General features: G+C 34.6%; 2 protein-coding genes across 6 annotated transcripts in view; one reads left to right on the forward strand and one right to left on the reverse strand.

Annotated features, from left to right (window-relative positions):
- Nucleotides 1–799, reverse strand: part of LOC125683052 (syndetin-like) — a 39,395-nt gene extending 38,596 nt beyond the window's left edge. For all 4 annotated transcript variants that reach the window (XM_056142442.1, XM_048923764.2, XM_048923763.2 and 1 more), the window contains exon 1: nt 658–799. In XM_056142442.1, the coding sequence (XP_055998417.1) occupies nt 658–699 (42 nt within the window). In that variant the 5' untranslated portion in view covers nt 700–799. The remainder of the gene's footprint in view (nt 1–657) is intronic.
- LOC125683051 (chromodomain-helicase-DNA-binding protein 1-like) lies at nt 792–24,318 on the forward strand. Of its 2 annotated transcripts, XM_048923760.2 has the most exons (24): nt 792–937; nt 5,276–5,388; nt 5,651–5,748; nt 6,021–6,150; nt 6,501–6,614; nt 6,787–6,943; nt 7,637–7,795; nt 8,001–8,102; nt 8,295–8,465; nt 8,886–9,114; nt 9,902–10,061; nt 10,663–10,812; nt 10,952–11,063; nt 11,991–12,133; nt 12,571–12,650; nt 12,853–13,070; nt 13,692–13,790; nt 13,871–13,941; nt 14,450–14,567; nt 14,882–14,990; nt 17,212–17,285; nt 22,388–22,534; nt 23,145–23,218; nt 23,674–24,318. In XM_048923760.2, exons 1-24 carry the CDS (start codon nt 850–852, stop codon nt 23,803–23,805), a joined length of 3,048 nt encoding a protein of 1,015 aa, XP_048779717.2. In that variant the 5' UTR covers nt 792–849; the 3' UTR covers nt 23,806–24,318. The 2 variants fall into 2 exon arrangements, with proteins under 2 accessions (XP_048779717.2, XP_048779718.2); XM_048923761.2 differs by lacking the exons at nt 792–937; nt 5,276–5,388 and adding an exon at nt 5,410–5,445.
- Nucleotides 24,319–25,118: the final 800 nt, after the last annotated feature.

Below are 25,118 nucleotides of genomic sequence, written 5' to 3' on the forward strand. Positions count from 1 at the left end.
TCGACGAATCTCGCTGAGATTACCCTAGATCCAGTATATAGTCACGTTGTGAACAAAACTATCTATAAACTACATGAGGTTGCTTGCATATCACTTGGACAATTTGCATCCCTACAGTTTTTGAGAAGATTTTTAAACAATTTTCCTATAAATTCCTAAGAAAAACTTACATCCTTTTCGTGGCTCCACACTGAACCACATGCACACAAAATTACCGTATTCATGAATTCATTGATCTGCAGAGCAGAGATAACTGAAGGTAATTTTAAAAGTCTGTACCCAATTTTTGTGCAATATGTTTCACTTGCTAATAGCATTTCAAGGAAGTTGCATTTATTACAGGAAAGGCCTTTAAGGGTAAACTTAATAGATGTCCCACCTTAGCCCTTGGCAATGTAATAAAAAAATTTTAAAAACTTTTGAGTTTCACGACAAAATTAATTTCTCATTTTTGAAATTCAAATGACTTTTGAGAAGATTGTAAATGTAGACTTGTAAAATAGGAAACCTTCAAATACAGAGTTATATTCATTACCAGTCATCATTCTGAATATATTCAGGATCACTACCGAGTAAATTCGAACGTATGCAAAATTTTTACTCAAATTACTTCTGCATTCATCTCAACAACCAAAAAAAAAAAACTAGTTACATTACCTGCTTTTTAAGAATTGATTTTATCCTGGTCTTTAAATCCATTTCAGTGGCCAATCCTCACATGTTAACAACTTTAATAATTAATTTGTGTTGACAAACTGGACACCTAGGAGCAGATAACTCACCCGGAAATGTCGAGAGTTATCGTTCTTGTTCACTGAAAACTTGCATCGACAGTAAATTCAGTTGAAAATGATCAGTGACAGCGACGAAGACGACGTTGCAATTACAGAGAAATATGTAAAAAATAATGACGCTTTAAAGAGATTCGGTTGGGCAGGTAATGAATTGATATGAAACTTTACAAAAATTAAGAGGTTTTGATCTTGGCGATTCAAAAGAGGAGGGAGATCATGATCAAGTAAAATTTAGATAGCAAATACAAGTCTCTATAAGATCATATAAGACAGTTTTACTTTGTATTTCTGTTTATATAAGATATAATAACTTATAGAATTGACATAGTAGTTAAAAATGCGTAGGGGAAATATAGATCTATCTATTACAAAATGATTTTTAGTTTTACATGTTTTAACTAAGATATTTTTAGGATGAGTAAATTATACGTGAGTTCTATTTTTATCAGTATTTCATAAGTATTCTGATTATACTTTTTGATGCAGTCCATATGCTACTTCAAATATTTTTATTATTCATGCAACCGTGTATGGACGTTGAGAGTGTAATTTCAAATGATCAGTATATAGTCGTAATATAATAAATTTCAGCTGTATCAAGTCCAATGTTTCTACAAATTTCAATGCTTAATAAAAACACTGTCAAATTTTTGTATATACATGTATGTATTCCTGATAAGGATATCTGACATGCCTTATTTTAACAGAAAGTACATAGTTTTAAACTGTTTACAAAAAAAACTGTACATGCATGTAACTTGGCCATCTATAATCATTATTCAAGTGACAGTCAGACATCAATAGTAAACAAGGATGTTGTAGTAAGAACATAAAGTGTTTGAGACTGTACAAACTTGTGCAAAATGGTTTATTTGGTGTGTAGTGGTCATACAGGTTCTATTGCCAGTGCCCAGTTAGCTCAGTTGGTAGAGCACCTGACTAGAGATTCAGGGGGCCCAGGTTCGAATCCCAGTCTGATCCATTGCATTTTCTCCCTTCCTTCTACATTTGGTGCCCTAGACCACCCCTGGATTTGCAAGTGAAAGTCCTGCCAGGGGCAAAAAGAATCTGGGTTGATGTCATTAGGTGTGAAGACATTAAGAGGGAGGAATGTAGCATTCAGATGGGTTCGATCGCCAATTTCTAGATATCTCAACTGGTAGAGCACTTGACTAGAGATTCAGGGGGCCCAGGTTCGAATCGGGGTCAGGTCCATTGCATTTTCTTCCTTCCTATTACAGGTGCTTAATCTATCAACAAACTTTTACAACCGTGTTTTCTGACTCCACGTGCTTCACTATTTTAATGGAAGTGGTGCACTATGTGCAGGAGTTCTAACATCTAAAAAGTATGTTTATGGTGTTAACAGTATTTATTTATGAATTATCTTTACATTATTTTCTTTTCAATTACCTAAATATTTGTTAAGGGCTTATAATTTGGGGAAAGTTGAAAACTTCCAGAGGTCCATCACAAATGACATCATCGTTATTAGTACTGTTATTGGGTTTAATATTAATTTTATTGACTTGCTTATGATATCTGGTAGGTTGTGATTGGGGTAAACAGTAAATTTATTTTTTATGTCTGGCACTCAGAAATTCTACAAAGGCAGGTTTGTCTAAACTTAAATGCTCGAGCAAATTAAGGGATTAGACAAAGAAAGCTGATCGCGTTAAGAACGGGGATATGACATGAAATTATACACAAATGTGCCATTATGTTAACCTGATGGAATGAGATTCATGTTGCAAGAGGAGACATTATTGTGTGAAGAAGTGGAAAAATCAATGGTGGGCAGGGAGATGTAGTTGTTGAGCTTGAGACTCTTGCAGATGGATTCAACAGCTGTCAGATATTGTTCAAATAGCTGCCATATGCGGTGAAAAGTCCATTGATATTTACACGAATACACAAGCCGTGCAGTATTTATGTGAATCCAAACAGTGCAGTATTTATGTGAATCCAAACAGTACAATATTTATAGTACAATATTTATGTGAATCCAAGCAGTACACTATTTATGTGAATCCAAGCAGTACAATATTTATAGTACAATATTTATGTGAATACAAGCAGTACAATATTTATGTAAATCCAAACAGTACAATATTTATAGTACAATATTTATGTGAATCCAAGCAGTATAATATTTATGTGAATCCAAACAGTACAATATTTATGTGAATCCAAGCAGTGAATGACTGAAGATGCTTTTAAAGTAACAGGATTACATTTGAAGGTGGCATTCTGAAGCAACATGGTCAGCCTCTGGAGACAGTTAGTGCTGAAGAGGACCTGAAAGCAATTTGTGAAGTTGTTGCATTAACCTCAAAACTATTTTTAATAAGATATGATATTCAAAACTTTGATGTTCCAATTTTGATACATGTTTGATCAAGATTTAATCTTGTAAAAAGTTTGGGGGATTTTTGACCCCAATAAGTTATCAAAGAAACTGTTTGAATAGGCAAATCTATCAAATTATAAACAAGAAACATTAGGCTAATTGAAAACTGTGTTAGGTGTATAGTTTAATATGCAGCTCGCAGTGCTATTTCTGATGTTATCAGTTTGAGGGATTTTACAAGAGGAAGTTTTATCATGAAAGTGTAATGCTTATTCCTAGCTTAACATGCTCTAGACTAGTGTAAAGTCATAATCTGAACCCCTAGTTTGCAAGAAAGTAATATCTCTCATAAATATGAGACTTGTTTCATGTTCATTTAGTTATTGAATAAAAGAGACTCCGATAATGGCATTCAGTTTTTGTTGAGTCTCGGTATTGGGCTCAAGATGGCATGTATTTCTAAATCTCAAACTTTTGATAAAGTTCTAGAGTTTTTTAATGATCGTTGAATATCTATACATGTACTAAGAAGAAAATATGATTTTCAAGTATCGGAGGTACTTTAATGATTTTTCTGTCATGAATACCCTGGTATATACATGTACTACATCTCAGTTCTTCAAATTTTGTAATTTCTCATTTTAGATGATATTGAATGGTCAGAAAATATAAATATTAAAATTATTGTGAAGTACCCCCTTTTTTTTTTTAGCTTTTTAAAAGCAACAGAAGTAAATCTAATACTCGAAGGAGAAAGAGAAGGTGATTAACCTTGAAATTATGAAAATATGTCCAGAATGTCTAAATTTTCCATTTGATATACTTTCCCCGCCAGTTTTCATCTTTATCAGTTACTTAATTAAAGTGACACTCATTTTGAATTTCTAACATAATTACTGATGAATAAAAAAATTGGAGGTTACTCTACTTTTCTGTTGTGTTGAGAACTTTCAAATATTGATCACTAGGGATGGGTGAAAATCATTTTGTTTTAAAACAAGTTAATCATTATACCCCCCCCCCCCCCCCCCCCCCACAACAAAGTTGGTGGAGGGGGGGGGGTACTGGAATCGGGTTTTCTGTCCGTCTGTAGATACAATGGTTTCCGGACTCTAAAGCGTTATCCTTTCCACCTACCGTCACCATATCATACATATGGACTACCCATGGGATGAAGATGATCCCTATCGAATTCGAGGTCAAGTGCACTGGATATCAAAGTAGCAATATAGTTTCTGGGCTCTAAAGCGTTATCCTTTCCACCTACAGTCACCATATCATACATATGGACTACCCATGGGATGAAGATGTTCCCTATCGAATTCGAGGTCAAGTGCACTGGATATCAAAGTAGCAATATAGTTTCTGGGCTCTAAAGTGTTATCCTTTCCACCTACAGTCACCATATCAAACATATAGACTACCCATGGGATGAAGATGTTCCCTATCGAATTTGAGGTCAAGCGCACTGGACATTGAAGTAGCAATATAGTTTCTGGGCTCTAAAGTGTTATCCTTTCCACCTACAGTCACCATATCAAACATATAGACTACCCATGGGATGAAGATGTTCCCTATCGAATTCGAGGTCAAGCGCACTGGACATTGAAGTAGCAATATGGTTTCCGGGCTCTAAAGCGTTATCCTTTCCACCTACAGTCACCATATCATACATATGGACTACCCATGGGATGAAGATGATCCCTATCGAATTCGAGGTCAAGTGCACTGGATATCAAAGTAGCAATATAGTTTCTGGGCTCTAAAGTGTTATCCTTTCCACCTACAGTCACCATATCTTACATATGGACTACCCATGGGATGAAGATGTTCCCTATCGATTTTGGGGTCCAAAGGTCAAGCGCACCGGACATTGAAGTAGCAAATACACACATTTAATTTCATCTCTTATAGAAGAGACTACCCAAGGTTTTGTCACGCCCTTTCTTTTTTACATTCAGGAAAGAGGTAATTTATACTTATTAACAACACCCTTTGAGAGATAGGGGTAAGCGGGGAGGGGGGGGGGGTATTCTTGGTGAGCAGTGCTCACAATACTTCTTGTTCATTTTAGTGGTTAATACTTAGAAGTTGAGGGAATGTTTTTGTGTATTTAATGCCACTTTTTCAGACCTGCCCCTTAGACATTACCAGCTATCAGGGGTAAACTGGCTGGTGGACTGTACAAAGAAAGGGCATGGAGCTATCCTTGGGGATGAAATGGGACTGGGTAAAACTTGTCAGGTAATTATTTTTCATGCTATCCTTGGGGATGAAATGGGACTGGGTAAAACTTGTCAGGTAATTTTTCATGTCAAAACACAACTATAGTAATAGAATCTACATTCAAAATATGCGGTCTTATTAAATGTATTAAATGAAAAAAAATGCGAAATACACATACTTCAATATTTTATACTTATTTATGATTAGAGTTAAACTGTATTATTATTAATAATAATATTTGCAAACAGAATTTGTTAAAGTTAACAGCATGTGATTTTAGACGATAGCCTTTCTAACATACCTGAAGAAGTCGAATCAACACAGTCTTGTCGTGTGTCCACGGTCAGTGTTAGAAAACTGGGGCGAAGAGTTTCATAGGTATGTATCATTGTCAAAGTGGAAAGCCGTTCACGACAGATAAGTCTAAATGGTAATGGCTTGCCATCCACCCCATTTCATGTTTTATTCTACCATCATATGTATACCAGAATCTGAAGTTTTTTAAAGGATTTCATGCACATTGCTATTTGATTTCTGCCTATTATGAGATTTCTAAAACAGCAGGATATTTGTTTAGAGAAAAAATAACATTCAAAGTGATAGATGTCGGATTTTGCAGGAATTTATTGTTCTTTTGGTTACTCCCCCAGATTTTCACCATCCTTGAAAATTCAGACATATGTTGGAGATAAAGACAAACGACATGAACTTGCATCTAATATAAAACGTGATCTAAAAAAGGGGAGAGAACCCTTTGATATACTTCTCACAACATATGAGGTAAACAACTTATTTATTTATTTTCTAACAAGGAATAAAACTAATGCAATATTTTCCTTACACTTGTGTGTTTCATATAATTCTGACTTGATGGATTTTCAGAATTGATATTAGTAAATAAAATATATGTACATATCAATAATTTTTTTAACCATGCTGAGAAATAAACATTAAAGACTTTTTTGTAAAAGTACCTATATTCGTTTGAGTAGTCAACATTGCATCAGAACAATACGGAATTTTTTGGGGGTAAAATTATTACTTCACATTATTGATGTCAAAGGGATGTAATGATGTACATGCATGATCTCATGTATAACTGCAACTTAATGTACCATTTTAAATTTTAGCTGTGCCTGAAAGACGATGCTTTTTTCTCTTCCATACCCTGGAGAGTTATAGTTGTGGATGAAGCTCATCGTCTGAAGAACAGTGAATCTTTGCTGTATCAAACATTGTCCGATGTAAGAACATTTGTAGTCAGTGTTCAACTTTAATGCCCGTCTGTCTGTTCGAGACCGACTAATAATCGGGAGGATTGATAAATGTAAAACATAATTTGACTGCAAACTTTATTGACCTCGCCCCAGTAAGAACAAAGCTTGATATTGCAGTGTACAATTCCTCTGTTTTCAGTGGGACATTGACTACAGAGTGCTTTTGACTGGGACGCCAGTGCAAAATAATCTGAGTGAGCTCTACTCTCTGCTCAGCTTCGTGGCTCCGAGAATTTTCAGGTTATCGGGCCAAGAAAAATTTGTTAACAAGTACAAAGATGTCGCTAAAAATAAAGGTAACCATGACAAATTCCATTTGTAATGTGATAGAATGTCAGTGTTGGAAATCAATTTAATTACATTGTAACAAATATAGTGAAATGATGAAATTTAGAAATATGACTTTTATTTATAAATTATTCAGTGTTCTTCTGTTATTCAAATGATTGATCATTGCGTTGTAGGTACCGTAAAGCTTGTTATTGTTGATTGATATGTTTGATTGTATATTGTTTAAAATCCCTCTCGAGAATTTTTCACTCATATGAAAATGTCACCATTGCCAGTGAAGGGCTGCAAAATTTAGGCCTATATTTGGCACTTGCAGCCTTTGAGCAGGAAGGGATCTTTATCGTGCCACACCTGCTGTGACATGGAGCCTCGGTTTTTCGTGGTCTCATCTGAAGGACCGCCCCATTTAGTCACCTCTTGCAACAAGCAAGGGGTACTGAGGACCTATTCTATGCCAGATCAAGTTTGTTATTAATAAATGTCTTGTTGTAGATAAAAACAAAAACAGATAAAAACAATTTCCAGGAATATAAGTTCTTCAAAATTATTTAGCAACAAAAATAATTTACTATTATTTTGACTCAGTTTTGCCAAAAAGAATAAACCCAAAAATTCAAAGTTTAAGGTAGTTTGAATGAATTTTCGCAGCAATAAAGCATGATTTTGCGTTCCGAGATCTGTTTTGCTGTTTGTTATAGGTAAATCAGAGCTTCACGAGGTGCTTCAGCCCTATCTCTTACGGAGGACCAAGGAGGCCGTCCTAAAAGACCTGCCCAAGAAGTCAGAAATTGTGATGTATCATGGGATATCTAAGGTCCAGAAAAAACTGTACAAAGCTATCCTTACAAAAGATATCAGTAAGACTTCACTACGGGAATTCATTTGAAATGCATATATATGTAAAACATAATAGATGGAGATGTATATGTAAATGTTATAAATATAGATATACATGTATATGTATATGAATACATTAGTGAGATACAGATGTTTGTATGAATTTTAAGTTTGGGATTTTATAAGACGTATTCTTTTCTTATTCATCGGTCATTTGCATTTCAGGTGTTTTCGCAGACACAAATCGACCGGGAGGCGGATCTCCCAGACTCATGAATATTCTAATGCAGCTCAGAAAATGTGTCAATCATCCATACTTGTTTGATGGTCTGTACTGATTGTCTCTGTGTCTTCTGAGAAATACACAATATTACTTCTTTTTTACGTCAGCATATCTTGAGTTTTTTTTTTTATAAAACTTACCAGTACATGCACTACTAGATGAATTTTTGAAAGACGATGATTATGATGATGATTACGATGATGATTACAACAATGGTTACGATGATGATGTTACAGGTGTGGAACCAGAGCCCTTTGAGTTGGGAGAACACCTCGTTGAAGCCAGTGGTAAACTGATTTTAATTGACCAGTTATTGAATTACCTACAAAGCAATGGACACAAGGTTCTACTGTTCTCACAGATGACCCACATGTTGGACATACTACAGGATTACCTTGGATACAGAGGTAAGTTACCATAGTTACCAAAATCATCAAAGGAAGTCTATAGTGTGAAATCTCTGATGTATGAAGTATCACTCTCCTCTAGGAGATCTGTTATCAGAATTGTTGAAGAAGAAACTCCTTAGTCTGGAGATTTGTATAGAAAATAAAAACTTTGATGTCCTTTTATCATTGTTTATTTTCCTACAATTCTGATTACAAAGTAGTTTAATATTTTTTTTAACACGCACTTTGTGCACTTGTAGATGTACATGCACAGCCATTTGTAGATTGCTGTTTTTTAATATAGAGAAATTACAGGCAATTTTATCGCTTGAGTTCGAATTCACTATTAAAGATGAATTTAATAGTAAATTTGAACTGGAGCGATATAATTGCCCGTGAGAGAAATAAAAAACTTGTTAAAACTAAAATGTTAAACAGAATACAGCTATGAGCGTCTGGATGGATCAGTCCGAGGGGAGGAGAGGTTTCTTGCCGTCCAAAACTTTAACAAGAACACGGAGACGTTCGTCTTTCTGTTAAGCACCAAGGCAGGGGGTCAGGGCCTGAATCTAGTCAGTGCAGATACTGTCATTTTTGTGGACAGTGACTTCAATCCTCAGAATGATCTCCAAGCTGCAGCCCGGGCCCACAGAATAGGACAAACAAGGTATACACTTATACAATGATAACGATGAATTTCATTTCCAAAAAATTGCTAAATCTTTTTTACCACACAGAAAATAATATTTTATGCATTTAAGGACACTTAAATTGCTACAAAAAAAATGGATGCATAGGTTGATACTTTTTTTGGCTTATTCAGGTTGTAATTAATACATAATACTTGTATATTTTCTATGATGTTCAGAAATTGTGATATATCGCCCCTCCCTATGTAACATGTGATTCTCTTCTTAGTATTCACACTGTATTGGATGTAATTGAGAAATCATGGACAAAATTTGAATTCCATACATTATTTATTTATTTTATTTATATAGACATAAATTTGGGATCCATTTTTTGTCAGTTTTGTAAAATGTTTTGTTTGTAGCAAGTGGCCTTAATTAAGTATGTTTAGTTTACATGGGCAGTAATTCATTGTAACGCCATGGACTGTAAGCCAACTTTTATTTGCATGTGAGAAATTTTCACCATGTTCACAAAAACATCATTGCAAATATTGCGCATATTTCTCACCACATACCGGTCCTTTAATGTCTCTTGTAATTGTTTAAGATTACCTTGGTTGTGAAAATGAGTCCCCACAACCCAGTTCATCACTGGTAAATCGCAAAATAGTTCATCACTGGTAAATCGCAAAATAGTTTATCACTGGTAAATCGCAAAATAAAGTCGTCTTGAATAAAGGTTGGTTTACAGTACCGGTAAACAGATTGGATTTTTTCCCCAAAGTGAAATGTATTATATAATGGCCGGTATGTTTCGTTTAGACCGGTGAAGATAATCCGTCTGGTAGGAAGAAACACCGTGGAGGAAATCATTCTGAAGCGAGCAGAAGACAAACTGAAACTAACGGAGAAAGTGATAGAGGAGGGCGAGTTCTCCCTGGGGCTCAGTAAACAGTCTCTAATTGCTGACCAACATGTGCCAGTATGTGTAATTCTGAAAAGTCATTCAATCCTTAGAGATTCGATCTCATGTTTTACTTTTGTCCTTTTTGTCAACTATCATAATAAAAAAATGTTACTTGGGGAAATATATTTCGGTTTGACATAGATAATATCTTACACAAAAATTTTGGTTCCTAATGATTTTTCATAGTGAAATGTAAAATGTCAAATTCAGTGGAATGGAAGTTCCAAAATTACTCGTGTTCTGACTTTAATAGCACGTGTAGAGAATTACAATGCATGCACCACTGCTGAATAAAATGCTTTTATTTTTATAGTTTCAGGACCTCTTGATAAATAAATGTGGAATAAATTGGCTTATTTTGATACATCTTGATGTATAACTGTTTGATAAAATGGTTTATTTTTATAGTTTCAGGACATCTTGATAAATAACTGTTGAATAAAATGGTTTATTTTGATAGTTACAGGACATCTTGATAAATAACTGTTGAATAAAATGGTTTATTTTGATAGTTACAGGACATCTTGATAAATAACTGTTGAATAAAATGGTTTATTTTGATAGTTACAGGACATCTTGATAAATAACTGTTGAATAAAATGGTTTATTTTTATAGTTACAGGACATCCTGAAGTTTGGAGTAGACACTCTGTTAAATGATGATGATGCCACAGACTCAAACATTGACTTTGCTAAAATCCTTGGTCCTTCTGTCAGTGGTGAATGGCAGTTGGAAGAGGAAGCCTCAGCCAGTGTTGAACAAAAGGTAGGAGCTGTTGAAATTGTGATACATTTTATAGAAGCTTAAAATGTTGAACAGCAAACATTTGTATGCTGTTTTGGTAAACTTGTTTCTTGTAAAATACTAATTCTGATTTGACTGACGTGTTTTATTTATAACACAGGATGATGTGGAACTGGAGGAGGCGCCATCTAGTATGTACGAGTTTGAGGGGGTGGATTACACCAAGGAACCCTCAGCGGCTGACAAAAAGGCATTCGAGGACCTCCTTTCTAGTGAGTGCTGGGATCTGGGATTATTTTCTGTAGAGTATCAAAATAAGTAAAGCTGTGTTTAACCTTTATTTTTCAAAATTTTGAGAATGGGGTCAGGACGTTTAGAATACTGAATATTGAAACCATTATTTCTTCTTCAATTCGGTCGTGATTATAATGTTTGATGTGTGCAGTGCAGAAATGTGAACTCAGACAGTAGTAGTCCATCTGAATGATTGTTATTTATTCATATTGTTATAATTAATTACTAGTTAAACTGTACATGCCCTCCCTCCCCTGGAGGGCCCTTAATTGGTGAATAAACATATTATTATAATATTTAGTATGACTTACTAATGAAATCTCATTTTCTGATTTTACTAGGGCTAGTTTTTAGTAAACAAGCACTTGTAACTATCAGATAGTAAGTTTAATGCATATAATGTGAATTTTTATGATATCATTGCATAGCGGTTGGTCCTTATTATAATGAATCTAATTCCATTATTGATAGATTAGAAACTCATGTTTTTGGTACTACAATATTCGCTTAATACAACATTCTGAAAAATAAACCAGGCAGATATTTTTGTATCAGAAATAAATCATCTCTAGCCATCACAAAAATCTGTATACAAGAGTTGCCCATGTGATGCATAATTTTCATAACTTCTTTTGCTGAAGAGTTCCAAAATTTCATAGTTCTGACATTCTGTATCAAAATGAAATATAAAATCTGAGAAAATTTAATTCATCAACATTGCAATATTACATTTTTCTGACATTTTTTAATTTATTGCCTACCATATTGTCTGGTATATATGCTTCAGAACTGTAAATAATGTCCTATTTTACAGTCTGATTTAATTTCAAAATGAAGATATTGCTTGGAAAGCAAATCACAACTACCATACTTGGAGAACAATGTATTTTATTCATGATTTTCAGCTGAACAGCTGATAGTGGAGGAAGACTATTCCGGAGAGAGGTCACTAAGGAAGAAGTCTGTGATGTTCAGTCCGCTGACTGAGACGTCCAGACGAGCGAAAACACAACTCACCCCTGAGGAGATTGAGGAGAGAAACAGAAAGGTACCACTGTCATTAAAACTGGCCATCTTAGATATTGTGTTAGATGACTACCATTGGATCTTAGCACTGATATTGTCAACAGATTGATCATCTTAAAAAGATTGTTGAAAAAAAATTTGAAAAGCCTTGATGAAGTTACAACTACTTCAAGAGATTAAAATTGATTAATTGATTTAAAGTTGCTATTAGCCTAAACAGATTTTGGATTTTAGCATTGATGCTGTCAACAGATTGATCATCTAAAAGTTTATTGAAGAAAAAAAAGATTGGAAGGCCTTGATGAAGTTACAACTACTTCAAGAGATTAAAATTGGTCTAAAGTTGCTGATAACCTTGAAAGACTTTGGATGAAGTATTTTATCTCCCCATATCTTAGAAATACTGTTGGCATACTATGTAGTCCATGTTTGTTATGAATTTGTGTGCTCTGTTTACAGAGGAAGGAGACTCTTGAAAGAAAAGCTAAAGAGGCTGAAGAACGAGCCAAGAAGAGGGCTGAACAACAGAGGAAAAAATTGTAGGTCAACTCATCACAAATATATATGTCCTGAGAATGTAACGGTCATACACCGGGATGTTGTCCATTATTTAAACTTCTCACTATTACTTTCATTTTCTTGTGAAGAAACATATTAATGTAATGGTATAGGATTATGTACACAATTTTATGTACTGCACACTGACGTCTGAACTATATCTAGTGTTACATTTTACTTAAGGGAAGAACTTTGGACCGCAAACAGTTACGTTTCCAGCTGTGTCACATTTGATAGTGATGATGAAGGCTCTGAAGATGAAGAGAAAGATTCTAGATTAAAACTGGATGAGGAGGAAGATGATGGAGGACAGAAAAGTCATGCCATTCACTACGTCAGTGGTGATGTCACTCACCCAGTACAGACTAAAACCGGTGTTAATCTTGTTGTCCACTGTGCTGGTAAGAGTTGTTTCCCTTGAGCTCTGTTGTATTTCATTTTGGATGAAGTATGAATCTATCCAATCAGTTCAACAGACTTCAAAGTTACAGAATGCTTTTCTGACAGAAACTGATCAGAATGATCCATGTATATTCACAGCTAGTTATAACAAGAGTACCGAAAACGGTACATAATATGCCCCGTGAAAAACTTCCATTTAGGGTGTTTTTCTTAAGCCATGATTTTTTAAAAGTAGTATCAGCCATCATCAGGCTGTGACTACTTTCTTTGCTTCATATGAATGAAAAGTCGTAGTTTAAAAACTTTGACAGGAGGTAGATACACAGAAGTGTTCTGTGTGTAAAATATTTCCCCAAATTTGACCAAGTTCAACAACCTGTAAATAAGAAAGTAAAAAATTCTTCAGAATCAATATCCTTGCACTATGTTAAGTTAGTTACACAGGTTCTAGGTTCAAAACGGTGAGAGAAGTTAAAAGGACAACTATGTCCGATATTTGATATAACATTTCCTTAAAAGTTAAACAGCCTGTAATTTTCTCAAAAATTGAAGAAAATCAAAATCCTTACCACACGCACCTCTTCAGTATCCTTAATTTGTATTTTTTTGTTGTTGTTCAGATGACTCGGGATGGTGGGGTAAAGGCGGGGTGTTCACAGCAATCTCCAAACGAAGTCGCTCCGTGGAGGAGCAGTATGAGCTGGCAGCTAAAATGAAGGGTTTGTAGACATCGACGCTAATTTACAGGAGAATTGTAGTCCACACTGAATAACTAAGTGCAAGGTTTTATGTGTTTCAGACATACGTGTCGGAGATTGTCACCTTATTTCCATGGATGATAAGTCTGGGTCGGGAGATGTGGAGGACTGGGTCAGTATACGGTATAAATCTGGAAATTTTTGCGAATATTTACTTTTGCGAAATTGGGTCAAATTTGCCATTGATGGATTTTTGTGTATTTGAATTATGCAAATTAGTTTTATCATTAAAGGACAACATAGGATGTTTTATTTTCACAAAAAATATTTTTATGAATTTCATAGACCTGCAAAATTGTTAAAAATCTATATGCAGCAAAAATGGCCAGATGTATGGTAGTAAATGATTGTTTCCTGTCGTCCTTATTATAGACTGTTGCTTCAAGACTCGCGCAAATTAATGGCCAGAATACTTTCAACTGAATGAAGTTGTTTTGTATTTCCTAAATGAGAACTTGTATCCTTCATGAATCTTAATCATGATGATAGATAAAATGTACCTCTGTGAAGACTTTTAAGTGGAAATAAAAGTGATGAAAAAAGTATTTACAAAATCCAGATTTAATTGTTCTAGCACTAAAAATAATGTGAGTAACAAAGTAATGATCCTTTTTTCACAGATGTGTCTTATCATAGCCCAGCACAGGGACAAAAAGAACAATTCTCTGACTGGAATCAAATTATCTGCACTGAGAGATGGACTGAAGATGGTGTATAAATTGGCAAAAGCTCGTAAAGGTATCCACACCTGCACTTGATTAAGATTTAATGCATGCAGTTACTTTATAAGGCTTACTATCGACAAAGGTCATTGGAAATGGATGAAAATCTTGTTTATGTTCACTACAGTAAAACATGGTTACAGCGAACATGCTTGTAATGAATTCACACTTACAGCGAAGTGATATGTATTCCTTGTAGTTTTAAAACATATTATGAATTTAATGTATAAAACAAATCACATTGATAACAGATCAAAATTGTTGGCCCTCAGCTCTTCGCTATAAGTGTGTTTTACCATACAAGTTTTGATCAAAACATTTTCTTTGAAGCGAGTGTCCACCTGCCTAGGATTGGTCACGATACTCCAGGATTTAACTGGTACGGTACAGAGAGGTTGATTCGGAAGCATCTGTCTGCAAGAGGAGTTCCCACGTACATGTATCCTTTGATTTAAACAATATGTTATTGAGTCGACTCACGTAGCGAGCTACTCCTTGGCATCGCGTCTATCCACCCTCATACGCAACTGAATATAGATTGACTGGCAGTGTATGTGTATTGATTTGTCAAATGAAATCATTGCCATGCACATAAAATTCTTAATAATGTCAATGGAACGCACACATTGTTTGCGAAAGAATGTGAAAATATTTAAGAATCAGACATCGATAGCAAGGTCTGCATCTGAATACAGTTAGGAGAAGATGAGACTGCGGATATGAAAGCAGACACATTGAGTTTAAGATGTGTTAACATGGTCAATAAAGTAATGTTTGATGTATTAAAATTTTAGCCAAACAATGATGGTAAAAGACGCACATGTATGAAGTCTATCAAAATGATAATATTTTTAATTGCACATGAATAAGGAAGGGGAGGATTAGATGAATAAGGACTTCGTATTACTTGATATATTGTATTTATCTTTCCGCGAAAATAAATGATGATTCTTGAACTAATATTCTAACAAAATTTTGACGAAAATATATCTGAAATGAATTAACGAATTCTATATTTGCTTTGTGTAAACAAATAAACAATGAACAAGTTTTAAAACATCATTTACATACTCACTTGGTACATTTTTGTGAGAATACTTCATGTAAACAAGACGAAGGAAGTTTGAAGACTTCAAGAGAATAATTTATATAGATCGATACCCACTACAAATTGTGTCTGGGCTGTTACTTTTTTGTCTTTTGTGGTAGGCTTTTGATATTTGACATGAACCGATAAGTGATCATCTCATGCAGATGTGCTGGGTTCCATGAATAGTAACCTTTGATCTTGAACTATATATTCACACAACTTTTGAAAGCTTTTATGGATAACTTCCTTAAGCCAATGTGTCGTGTTCCTAGTTTGTGACCTTGAAATTCCACAGATATCTAGATAGTCATAATACTTACGCATCATCATGTACATTTTGCTTTACCATACTATATTATAAAGATTAAGAATTAAAGGTCATATGATGCAGTGGCAGATCCTTTATGCTTTATATACCTTCCCTTGTTGGAAATAGTGGACGAGTTGCCCTGGAGGCCTTTGATTCAATAAAGGACTTGGATTGGCAAGCAGACTGAAGTCAAATGTTAGTCCTCTCCCTACAAAATTTCACAATACTATTGGTAATATTTTATTTTCATCTCCATGTAATTGGAGATTCAGGGGCATATAGTTTTTAGTCTGTCTGTTCATCCACGAAAACTTTAGCCTTAGCCGTAACTTTTGAATGGAAGGTGATAGAGCTTTCATATTCCTTGTGACAAGACCTTTCTTTTCGTACCAAAAGTTTCAACTTCATGACCTTGGAGTTTGGCCATAACAGGGACATTAGTATTTCACACACACATCTTGTTGTCATCATGAATGTTGTTTACCTAAAGCTTTGTTAAAAAAAATTGACCATTTGCATCATGTCTTAAATTATCACTACCATTACATAGGTATGGAATTGTTTTTGAATTGTAAATGACTGAGAATTCTATAATCAATATACTGTCCTTGTACTTGATTTAGTGGAATTCAAATTTTAGCAGCTTTGGCAGTGAAGCAAAAATGCTTTATAGCTATGCTAAAATATAGAAATTTCTATTTATCCATTTGTATACAAAGAAGTACTAAATCATAATCATGCCAATAGTGCATCTATTAGAACTGTGCCAAAATTTGAATACGCTAAAATAAGTACTCATACAGTATTGTTGACATTATAGTAAAATTTGTAAATTTCCAATGTTTTTGCCTTTGATATCTTTACCAATGGTAGTGATAAACATTTCCTCATGAATGGGAAGCAGATGTGAACAATGTATATGTATGAATATTGATAATTATATCATGTCTATTTTAACAGCTGGGAGATTTTAGAGAAGTGAAAGTAGAATGTGCTATTTTACATGAAAGTATAATATGTACTGCAGATAAAATTGTCACTATGGACTCTTTTGATCCTTTATTTATTAAAAAATTTCATTTTTATTTAATTTTGCTTTATTCATGAAAATCCAAATTTCTGTGAATGTGTCATACAGAACTCATCGACTCTAAAAAAGGCCAAGTTTTTTGTTGTTGCCATATTTACAGTTCAGAGGGGAAAAAGATGATTTATAAAGCCTTGATTGATCGACTGTTTTTATCCTTAATACACCTGTAGTTATTATTATCCCAGAAAGCAGAAAGGGGTGAAGAGGAAAAGTGAAGACACACCCAGTAACTCAAAATTCCTAGGTAAGATATATCATAGGGCCTTTAATGGACGGATCATTTCATTCACACGCTATATTCTGTATACCAGTACACAGTTCCTGGATAAGGGGAAGAAAGCTGAAATCATCGTAAAAGCAGGAAATTAATTCTGTAACTTTAATGCAAATTGCACACAGATGTTTATCCTTCACTAATTAAAACATTTGAAAAGAAACAGATGCCTTTTAATTGCTTTCATTTTTAAAGTACTAAACTGAGTGGTATAAGAGAACACCTGTTAACCTGTCTCTGTGTATTTTGTGGTATCGATATAATGTATTGACACTTTTTGGTTCTGCCTATGCTTTGAGTTAGTGTGTCATCTAAACATATACCCATCCCTTTATTATTTTGATTTATGGGGAAGACATGTTTTTGTCTGTTTTCTCCTTCTGCAGATATAGTGTCGAGGACATTGTTTGTGCTCCATTTCTTACCATTGTTTTCTTTCATATTATTCCTCTTCTTGTCCGCACGATTTTATGAAAGTGCTTCAACAGCTCCAATTCAAACTGGGGGTAATTTGATGATGACGACCCCCACCCCCACCCCCCACCCCCTCCCAAATCCATTTTCAGCATAAATGTTTTTGTGCTGCCTTTTTTAAAATGGCTGCCTTATACAGAAATATTTCAAAGTGTTAAAATCTCAACGGTATTTTGGTTTTGGGGTCAATAGAGGGTCCTAAGTTCATTTCTAGCTTCAGTATTTCTTTCCATTCAAATTTCAAATGTTTCAAAATGGCTGCCAAACAAGAAAATAAAAATAAATCATGGATCTTAGATTTCAATGACATTTGGTTTCTATGGTAAAATAATTGACCTGGGTCCATTACCGACATAAGATGTTTGGGGACAATTGTGTTGGCATCCCAACCAAGTTATAGCTAGTAATTCTTCTTCAACTATTCTTCAACTAAAGAGGTATAGCGCACTTAGTATACGGCATGGCCTACAATATATCACATTTGCAAACATCCAAATTGTTTCAATAGTCCATGATATTTAGTAAATCTAGCAATAAACAAATACCAATTATACCAATTCCTTGCAAAAACAGTCTTAAATATCGCAAACAAGATCAATGAAATTTACTTATTTTGCATGGGATATATGGAGAATTACTGAATTGGCATTGAAATAATATGTGTTTGTGAATTTGAACTAACTTAAACCAGAGAAATCTTTAATTGGTTTTGGTTTTTTGATATAGTATACTGTCGTATTAAAATCTGTTTAACGGATTGACATTGGGTCAAGTAGTAAATCTATTAATAGTAATAGGTACTTTCAATTTAAATATGGTAGTAGGCGAAATCCTGGGAAAGGGCGCTATACCTCTTTTGTCCAGGCCATAACTTGAAAACTCTTTAACATAATTTAGAACATTTGATTTTAAACTTAGAACATGAAGAGGTGGTATTAAAACATGAGTGCGTGGCACCAAAAGTTTTTACCTTGACCCATTTATAAAGTCATTGTCAATCTTTTACATCAGAATGTGGTCCAGGCCATAACTTGAGCATTCTTTGACATTAGGATTCAAATCTTGAACCATTGAAAGAGGACAGCAAAGGGGCATGGACACGATTTGAAATGAAAATTTTCAAATTCTATTTTCCCATTTTTATACGCCCGTCTTTAGACAGGACGTATTATAGTACAGCGATGTCTGTCTGTCCGTCCATACGTCTGTCCGTTCGGGGTTTTCTCTTTATAATTTCATTTCCCTTTCAAATATCATGCTGAAACTTGCTGTGTAGCTTCTTTGTGGGTCATTCTAGATCATACTGCAATTTTGATCCATTTCGACCTTTTTTCCAGGAGTTTTGCCCCTTTATTTGGAAATAACTATTATATGGAGGGTACATAATTTGTCCGCCCTACTCCTCCCACAGTTTTCAAGTGAGAGCCTTCTTATTTTGTGGAGTGTTTGTATGGGTATTGAAGATGTGCATGTGGGATGGATTTTGATTTTCTACAATTTTTGAGAAAATTACAGGTTGTTGAACTTAGTCTATTTGGAAATTAATATTCTATGGAGGGTACATAATTTGTCCGCCCTACTCATTCCACAGTTTTCAAGTGAGGACCTTCTTATTTTGTGGAGTGTTTGTATGGGTATTGAAGATGTGCATGTGGGATGGATTTTGATTTTCTACAATTGTTGAGAACCCTTTGCTTGACAGACATCAAATTTGGTACACTGGTACATCTTCAGGAGAAGATGATCCCTATTGATTTTGAGGTCACATGTTTAAAGGTCAAGGGTCAACCTGGACATTGGAATATACTGTCCGCTCAATATCTTGAAAACCCTTTGCTTGACAGACATCAAACTTAGTACAGTGGTGTATATTCAGGAGGAGATGACTCCTATTGATTTTGAGGTCACATGGTCAAAGGTCAAACTGGACATATTAATATATTGTCTCCTATATTATAAGAATTATTTGCTTGATTGACACCAAACTTGGTACACTGGTACAGCATAAGGAGTAGATGACCCCTATTGATTTTTAGGTCACATGGTCAATTCACTCTTGACATGGGAAGATATTGTCTTCTCAATATTTTGAATTGATGATACTACTATCAATTAAATGAAGTGTGTGTATAACCCTTTTCAATTTTGCACCACGGGGGGCATATGTGTTCTACAAACATCTCTTATTTTGTGGAGTGTTTGTATGGGTATTGAAGATGTACATGTGGGATGGATTTTGATTTTCTACAATTTTTGAGAAAATTACAGGTTGTTGAACTTAGTCTATTTGGAAATTAATATTCTATGGAGGGTACATAATTTGTCCGCCCTACTTGTTCCACAGTTTTCAAGTGAGGACCTTCTTATTTTGTGGAGTGTTTGTATGGGTATTGAAGATGTGCATGTGGGATGGATTTTGATTTTCTACAATTGTTGAGAAAATTACAGGTTGTTGAACTTAGTCTATTTGGAAATTAATATTCTATGGAGGGTACATAATTTGTCCGCCCTACTTGTTCCACAGTTTTCAAGTGAGGACCTTCTTATTTTGTGGAGTGTTTGTATAGGTACTGAAGATGTGCATGTGGGATGGATTTTGATTTTCTACAATTTTTGAGAAAAATACAGGTTGTTGAACTTAGTCTATTTGGAAATTAATATTCTATGGAGGGTACATAATTTGTCCACCCTACTCCTCCCACAGTTTTCAAGTGAGGACCATCTTATTTTGTGGAGTGTTTGTATGGGTATTGAAGATGTGCATCTGGGGAAGGATTTGATTTTCTTCCATTTTTAAAAAAATTACAGGCTGTTGAACTTGGTCCATTTTGAGGAAATCTCAATTTTTAAGCTAAGACCCTTTGTTCATATGAAAGTTTGTCACAGTCTCATGATGGCTGATACTACCTGATGGCTGATACTACCTGAAGCAAAGTTATACAAATTATAGCACAAGAAAAACACCCTATGTAGCATTTCACAGGCGTATTATGCACCGTTTGCGGTACTCTTGTTAATGTTTAGAATGCTTCAATAAGGTATTTCTAATGTTCAGCAAAAATTTTAATGACAGTTGTCCAGGTACATGGGAGATACAGAGCTCACAATTCTTTGTTAGACCAATTCAACTTAATTGGCCCGCCCCAAATTTTTTTCATTTTGCGAAACTTGCGATTTTCGGAATATTTTCATGTCCGACTCCGGTATTTACACTTCTTGTTTACATTTTCGGTATAGCAACGTGAAAAGCCACATGAAGAAAGTAGATCTATATGGTTTGCTTAATTTCTTGCGTTTTTACAGGCGTAAATCTTGAAGAAGTTAGGTATATTTCTGTTTGAAATTAAAGCTTAACCTAGAATTCGTCTGTGAAAATAGCATAGATTGATATCCACCTGGCATTAGATGATGCGCATCTGTTGAAAAAAAAAATCGTTTGTCTTTAATATTTTTCTCAGAAAATAAAAATTAAAAAATAAAATCCTCCCACCCGCCCCATACTTTTTGGTAACCCTGGATGATATTCTACTAATTAAGTTGAATTGGCCTTATGTAAACAAAGCTTGTGTCATGTGTTAGTTTACATTAGGTTAAATATACTAGTTTTGTTTAAAGCAGATTTTTCAAATTACAAGTTAATTCTGAACACAATTAAACAGTTTCCAGTGTTCGACATATTTCATTTTGTTTTAGACATGATATTTTCTATTGAGCAATCTATGTAAACAAAAAACATGGCACAAGCCTTGTTTGCATAACAAACAATTGTGAGTGCTATATCTCACTTGTTATTCATCAACTGATATTCAAATTTTGGTTGACGATTAGAAATACTTCAGTTAAGCATTGTAAACAATAAAAATGGAAAACTAAAATTTGATTTTCAGCTCAAAGCGTACATGTCCATGCCCCCTTTAAGACAAGATGCATCGTACCAGAATTTGTTATCTTGACCCATTTCTTCATTCAAGGTCAAGTTAAGAAAAATATGACCCAGCCACAACTCTAGAACCTTTTGAGATGAAGACTTGAAATTTGGAACACCCATCAATGAGATTAAGCTGATATGCACTGCATTGCAATTTTTGACCTACACTCATTTTTTCAACGTAAAGTATAAAAATACCAAAATAGGCCATATCTTTAGAACCATTGGGCATTAGGACTTCAAACTTGGAACATGGAAAGTTGACATTAAGACAAGATGCCCTGTGCCAAAATGTTTTGAACTTGACCCATTTCTTCATTCAAGGTTAAATTCAGAAAAACACAACCAGACCTTTCGATGAAGATCTCAGACTTGGAACACATATTAAGGGGAATCAGCTGAGGTGCACTGTATAATTTTTTTTTACCTTGACCCATTTCTTCAAGGTCAAATAAAAAGAAAATCTAGGTCAAATCTTGAGAACCTTTTTACATATGGACTTACACTGGCCCTTGATATTGGCTGCAACATTCTCTTGTTATTGTTGTCCCATTATAAGAAAACAAAACTTTTAAGGGGAGACATCTGGGAATTTTTGGGGTAAAAAAACCCAACAAAAAACCCCACTAGATTTACCTGAGTTTAACCTCTTCTGTATTTATTTCATCAGCCAAGAAGAGTACAGCTTCCAGCATCAGTTCCACGAATGGCTGTACCAGCAGCAAGCTACTAGACATATTTACCAGAAAATGCATTTACCTACATCCGTCTAACTTGAAACCCGACAGGTTGAGGCAATACAGACGAAAGATCATTGCATATCCTTTCTGCTTCCGCCAAGTGAAATATGAGATTTCTCTATTAACAAACTGCAGACTTTTATAGGTCTTTAATGTGAATTTTACATTTTATGGTGGAAATTTATCTTTAGCCCCTCAATTTTGATGATAGACAAATTCTGAATTCTGAGATGATTTATTGCTTACTGGTTCTTAGAAAATGATGCATCTTTATGCCTGGAAGGTTGGGGGGGGGGGGGGGGGGCATTGGTTGTTTAGTTTTTTTTCTCTTTGTCTGTGTGGACTTTAACCTTGTTCACAACTTTTTAATTGGTGTTGGAACTTCATACTGAAAGGTCAAGGTCAATGGTATACCATTGAAAGGTCAAGGTGATTTATTAATGTCAAGGTCAAATTTGTAAAATTGAATGTGGTCATGTTCAGAGGCATATTGTTTCATAAAGGTCTTGATAAAAGCACATTGTATTTAAAATTAACATAACTGGAACAGGTACAGATATAGTTGAGTACAAATAGATACGATATATGGAGAATGAAGACTTGATGGAAATTCTCAATAGCAGCTCCAGAGAAACGATCAGACATTAACCAATAATTAAGATACCAGTAATGACCTTAATTGTTTTACTTATGATGGTGATGTTGCTAAAGAATTCACCTCCGAAGTAACACATGTTGTAGCAGATCCAAAATGTGAGAAGGTAGGTAGCTGAACAAAGTGGGTTTTCTTCATATAGAGTTATTTAAATGAAGTGGATGTACATGTTCTACAGCTCGTAGCATTCCCTAATGAGTTATGTAGAGTTTGTTTATTATATGTGTATTAAAGGTTTAAGGTTTGAATAAAGAAAAACCATTTAACCATCCAAGCACACCCTTATTTTTTAAATAGATTTATCACTGAAGTTGCCAAAATTTTTTTTTAAAAAGATAGATTCTATATAAAGTACATTTTTTATAGCTGTATTATAGAGTCCTAATATTTGTGAGATTCAGTTATGTGAAAGTGCATTTATCTTCTACAGCAACACATTTATAACTAAAATATACAAAATAATCAATATAAGAGTAATATTAAAATTGATCAATAATTAAATCTGGCAAAGTTCCTGGATAAGGAAATATACAATTAAACATGATTATTGATCTTTCACAGGCAGCGGCTGTATGGTTGAAATCCACAGTGAAATGTCCCATAGTGACAGTTGATTGGTTAGATTGTTGTCTTCAGAGAAGGAGGCTCGTACCTGTGCAGTCTTATATACATCCTGCCTGTGATAGTACTTGAAGGATGAGGAGATCGTCTGACGCTTTCCGTCCAATTCAAGAGTTTTCCTGATGGAGCCAAAGTTGGCATTAGAGTAGCAACTCTTGGTGTTGAAGTAGTCCTGATCTGTGATATTTTACGTAGTACTCCCAGCTGAATATTAGTTGATGTTATGTGAATTCTCATACACAAGTCCATTAATGTACTGTAGTTGGAAGAAATGAAATACGGTACCATAGATCATTGTGTATGTTAATGATAAATCACTTATTCTCTCAAGGTCACACACATGTAGTGTACAGGTATTTTCTCATTACTGATTTGGCAAATTGTTAGTTTTTGGTTCTTGAAATGATTTTAAAGGAGTTTTTCCTTTAGATATATTCTTTTGTAACACTTTAAATTTCTATTTTGGCCCCCAATAATAGTTCTGAATCTGAAAATTTTATTTTGGTGTAAAAAAATTGCTATTATAGTTTTGTATGTAATTTCAACCATAATCATTGATGAAATTAAAACTAAGTTTTAAAAATTTTATGAAAATAAAGATGTTGATACTGTTGAATGCAAGGTGAAGATAACGAACAGTGATCAATCTCATAACTCCTACAAGCAATACAAAATAGATAGTTGGGCAAACACGGACCCCTGAACACACCAGAGGTGGGATCAGGTGCCTAGGAGGAGTAAGCATTCCCTGTTGACCGGTCACACCCGCCGTGAGCCCCATATCCTGATCAGGTAAACGGAGTTATCCGCAGTCAAAATCAGTGTGCCAAGAACGGCTTAACAATCGGTATGAAACACGTCAGACAGCATTTGACCCAATGCGAGGTTGTATTGACGAACTAGATCGTTATAACGACCATAGAATTTGCGAAATGCTGACTTCAATCGAGACTGTTGAAATCCCTGTACCATCAACTTGTTTGTCAGTAGCTTACCTCGATTTAAAAACTGACTATACCCAGAACAAGCTCTTGCATATCGAATCAGTTGAGATATATAAACACCATATGCAGGTGATAATGGAATATTGCTACATAAATGTGGGAAGTTGACGATGGAGAAGCTCAAACCATCCCGTTTGTCATACAGTTGAGTTGTCAGTTTGCCGTTAATGTCTAATTTCAATAAAATATCTAAGTATGAAGCAGAAGTGGACGACTCTGTGGTGTCCTTTATTTCGAGCTCACAGGGATATATCAAATCGACATATGAATGAAAGCTATCATTGTTAATAGACAAAACGTCATCGATATATCTAAAAGTCGAACTGAAGGTCACAGCAAGAGATTTTTTCTTCTCACGTAGAAGTTTTTGAATAAATTCTG

This window comes from Ostrea edulis, chromosome 6 (genome assembly GCF_947568905.1).
Source record: "Ostrea edulis chromosome 6, xbOstEdul1.1, whole genome shotgun sequence".
Classification (NCBI taxonomy): Eukaryota; Metazoa; Mollusca; class Bivalvia; order Ostreida; family Ostreidae; genus Ostrea; species Ostrea edulis.

Bases quoted from the DNA above. Each gene is read 5' to 3' on its own strand.
- LOC125683051 (XM_048923760.2), top strand. From the start codon at position 850: ATGATCAGTGACAGCGACGAAGACGACGTTGCAATTACAGAGAAATAT. The intron at 10,062-10,662 runs GTATGTGTAATT...TTATTTTTATAG, and splicing joins TTGCTGACCAACATGTGCCA to TTACAGGACATCCTGAAGTT. The intron at 23,219-23,673 runs GTAGGTAGCTGA...GATCTTTCACAG, and splicing joins CAGATCCAAAATGTGAGAAG to GCAGCGGCTGTATGGTTGAA.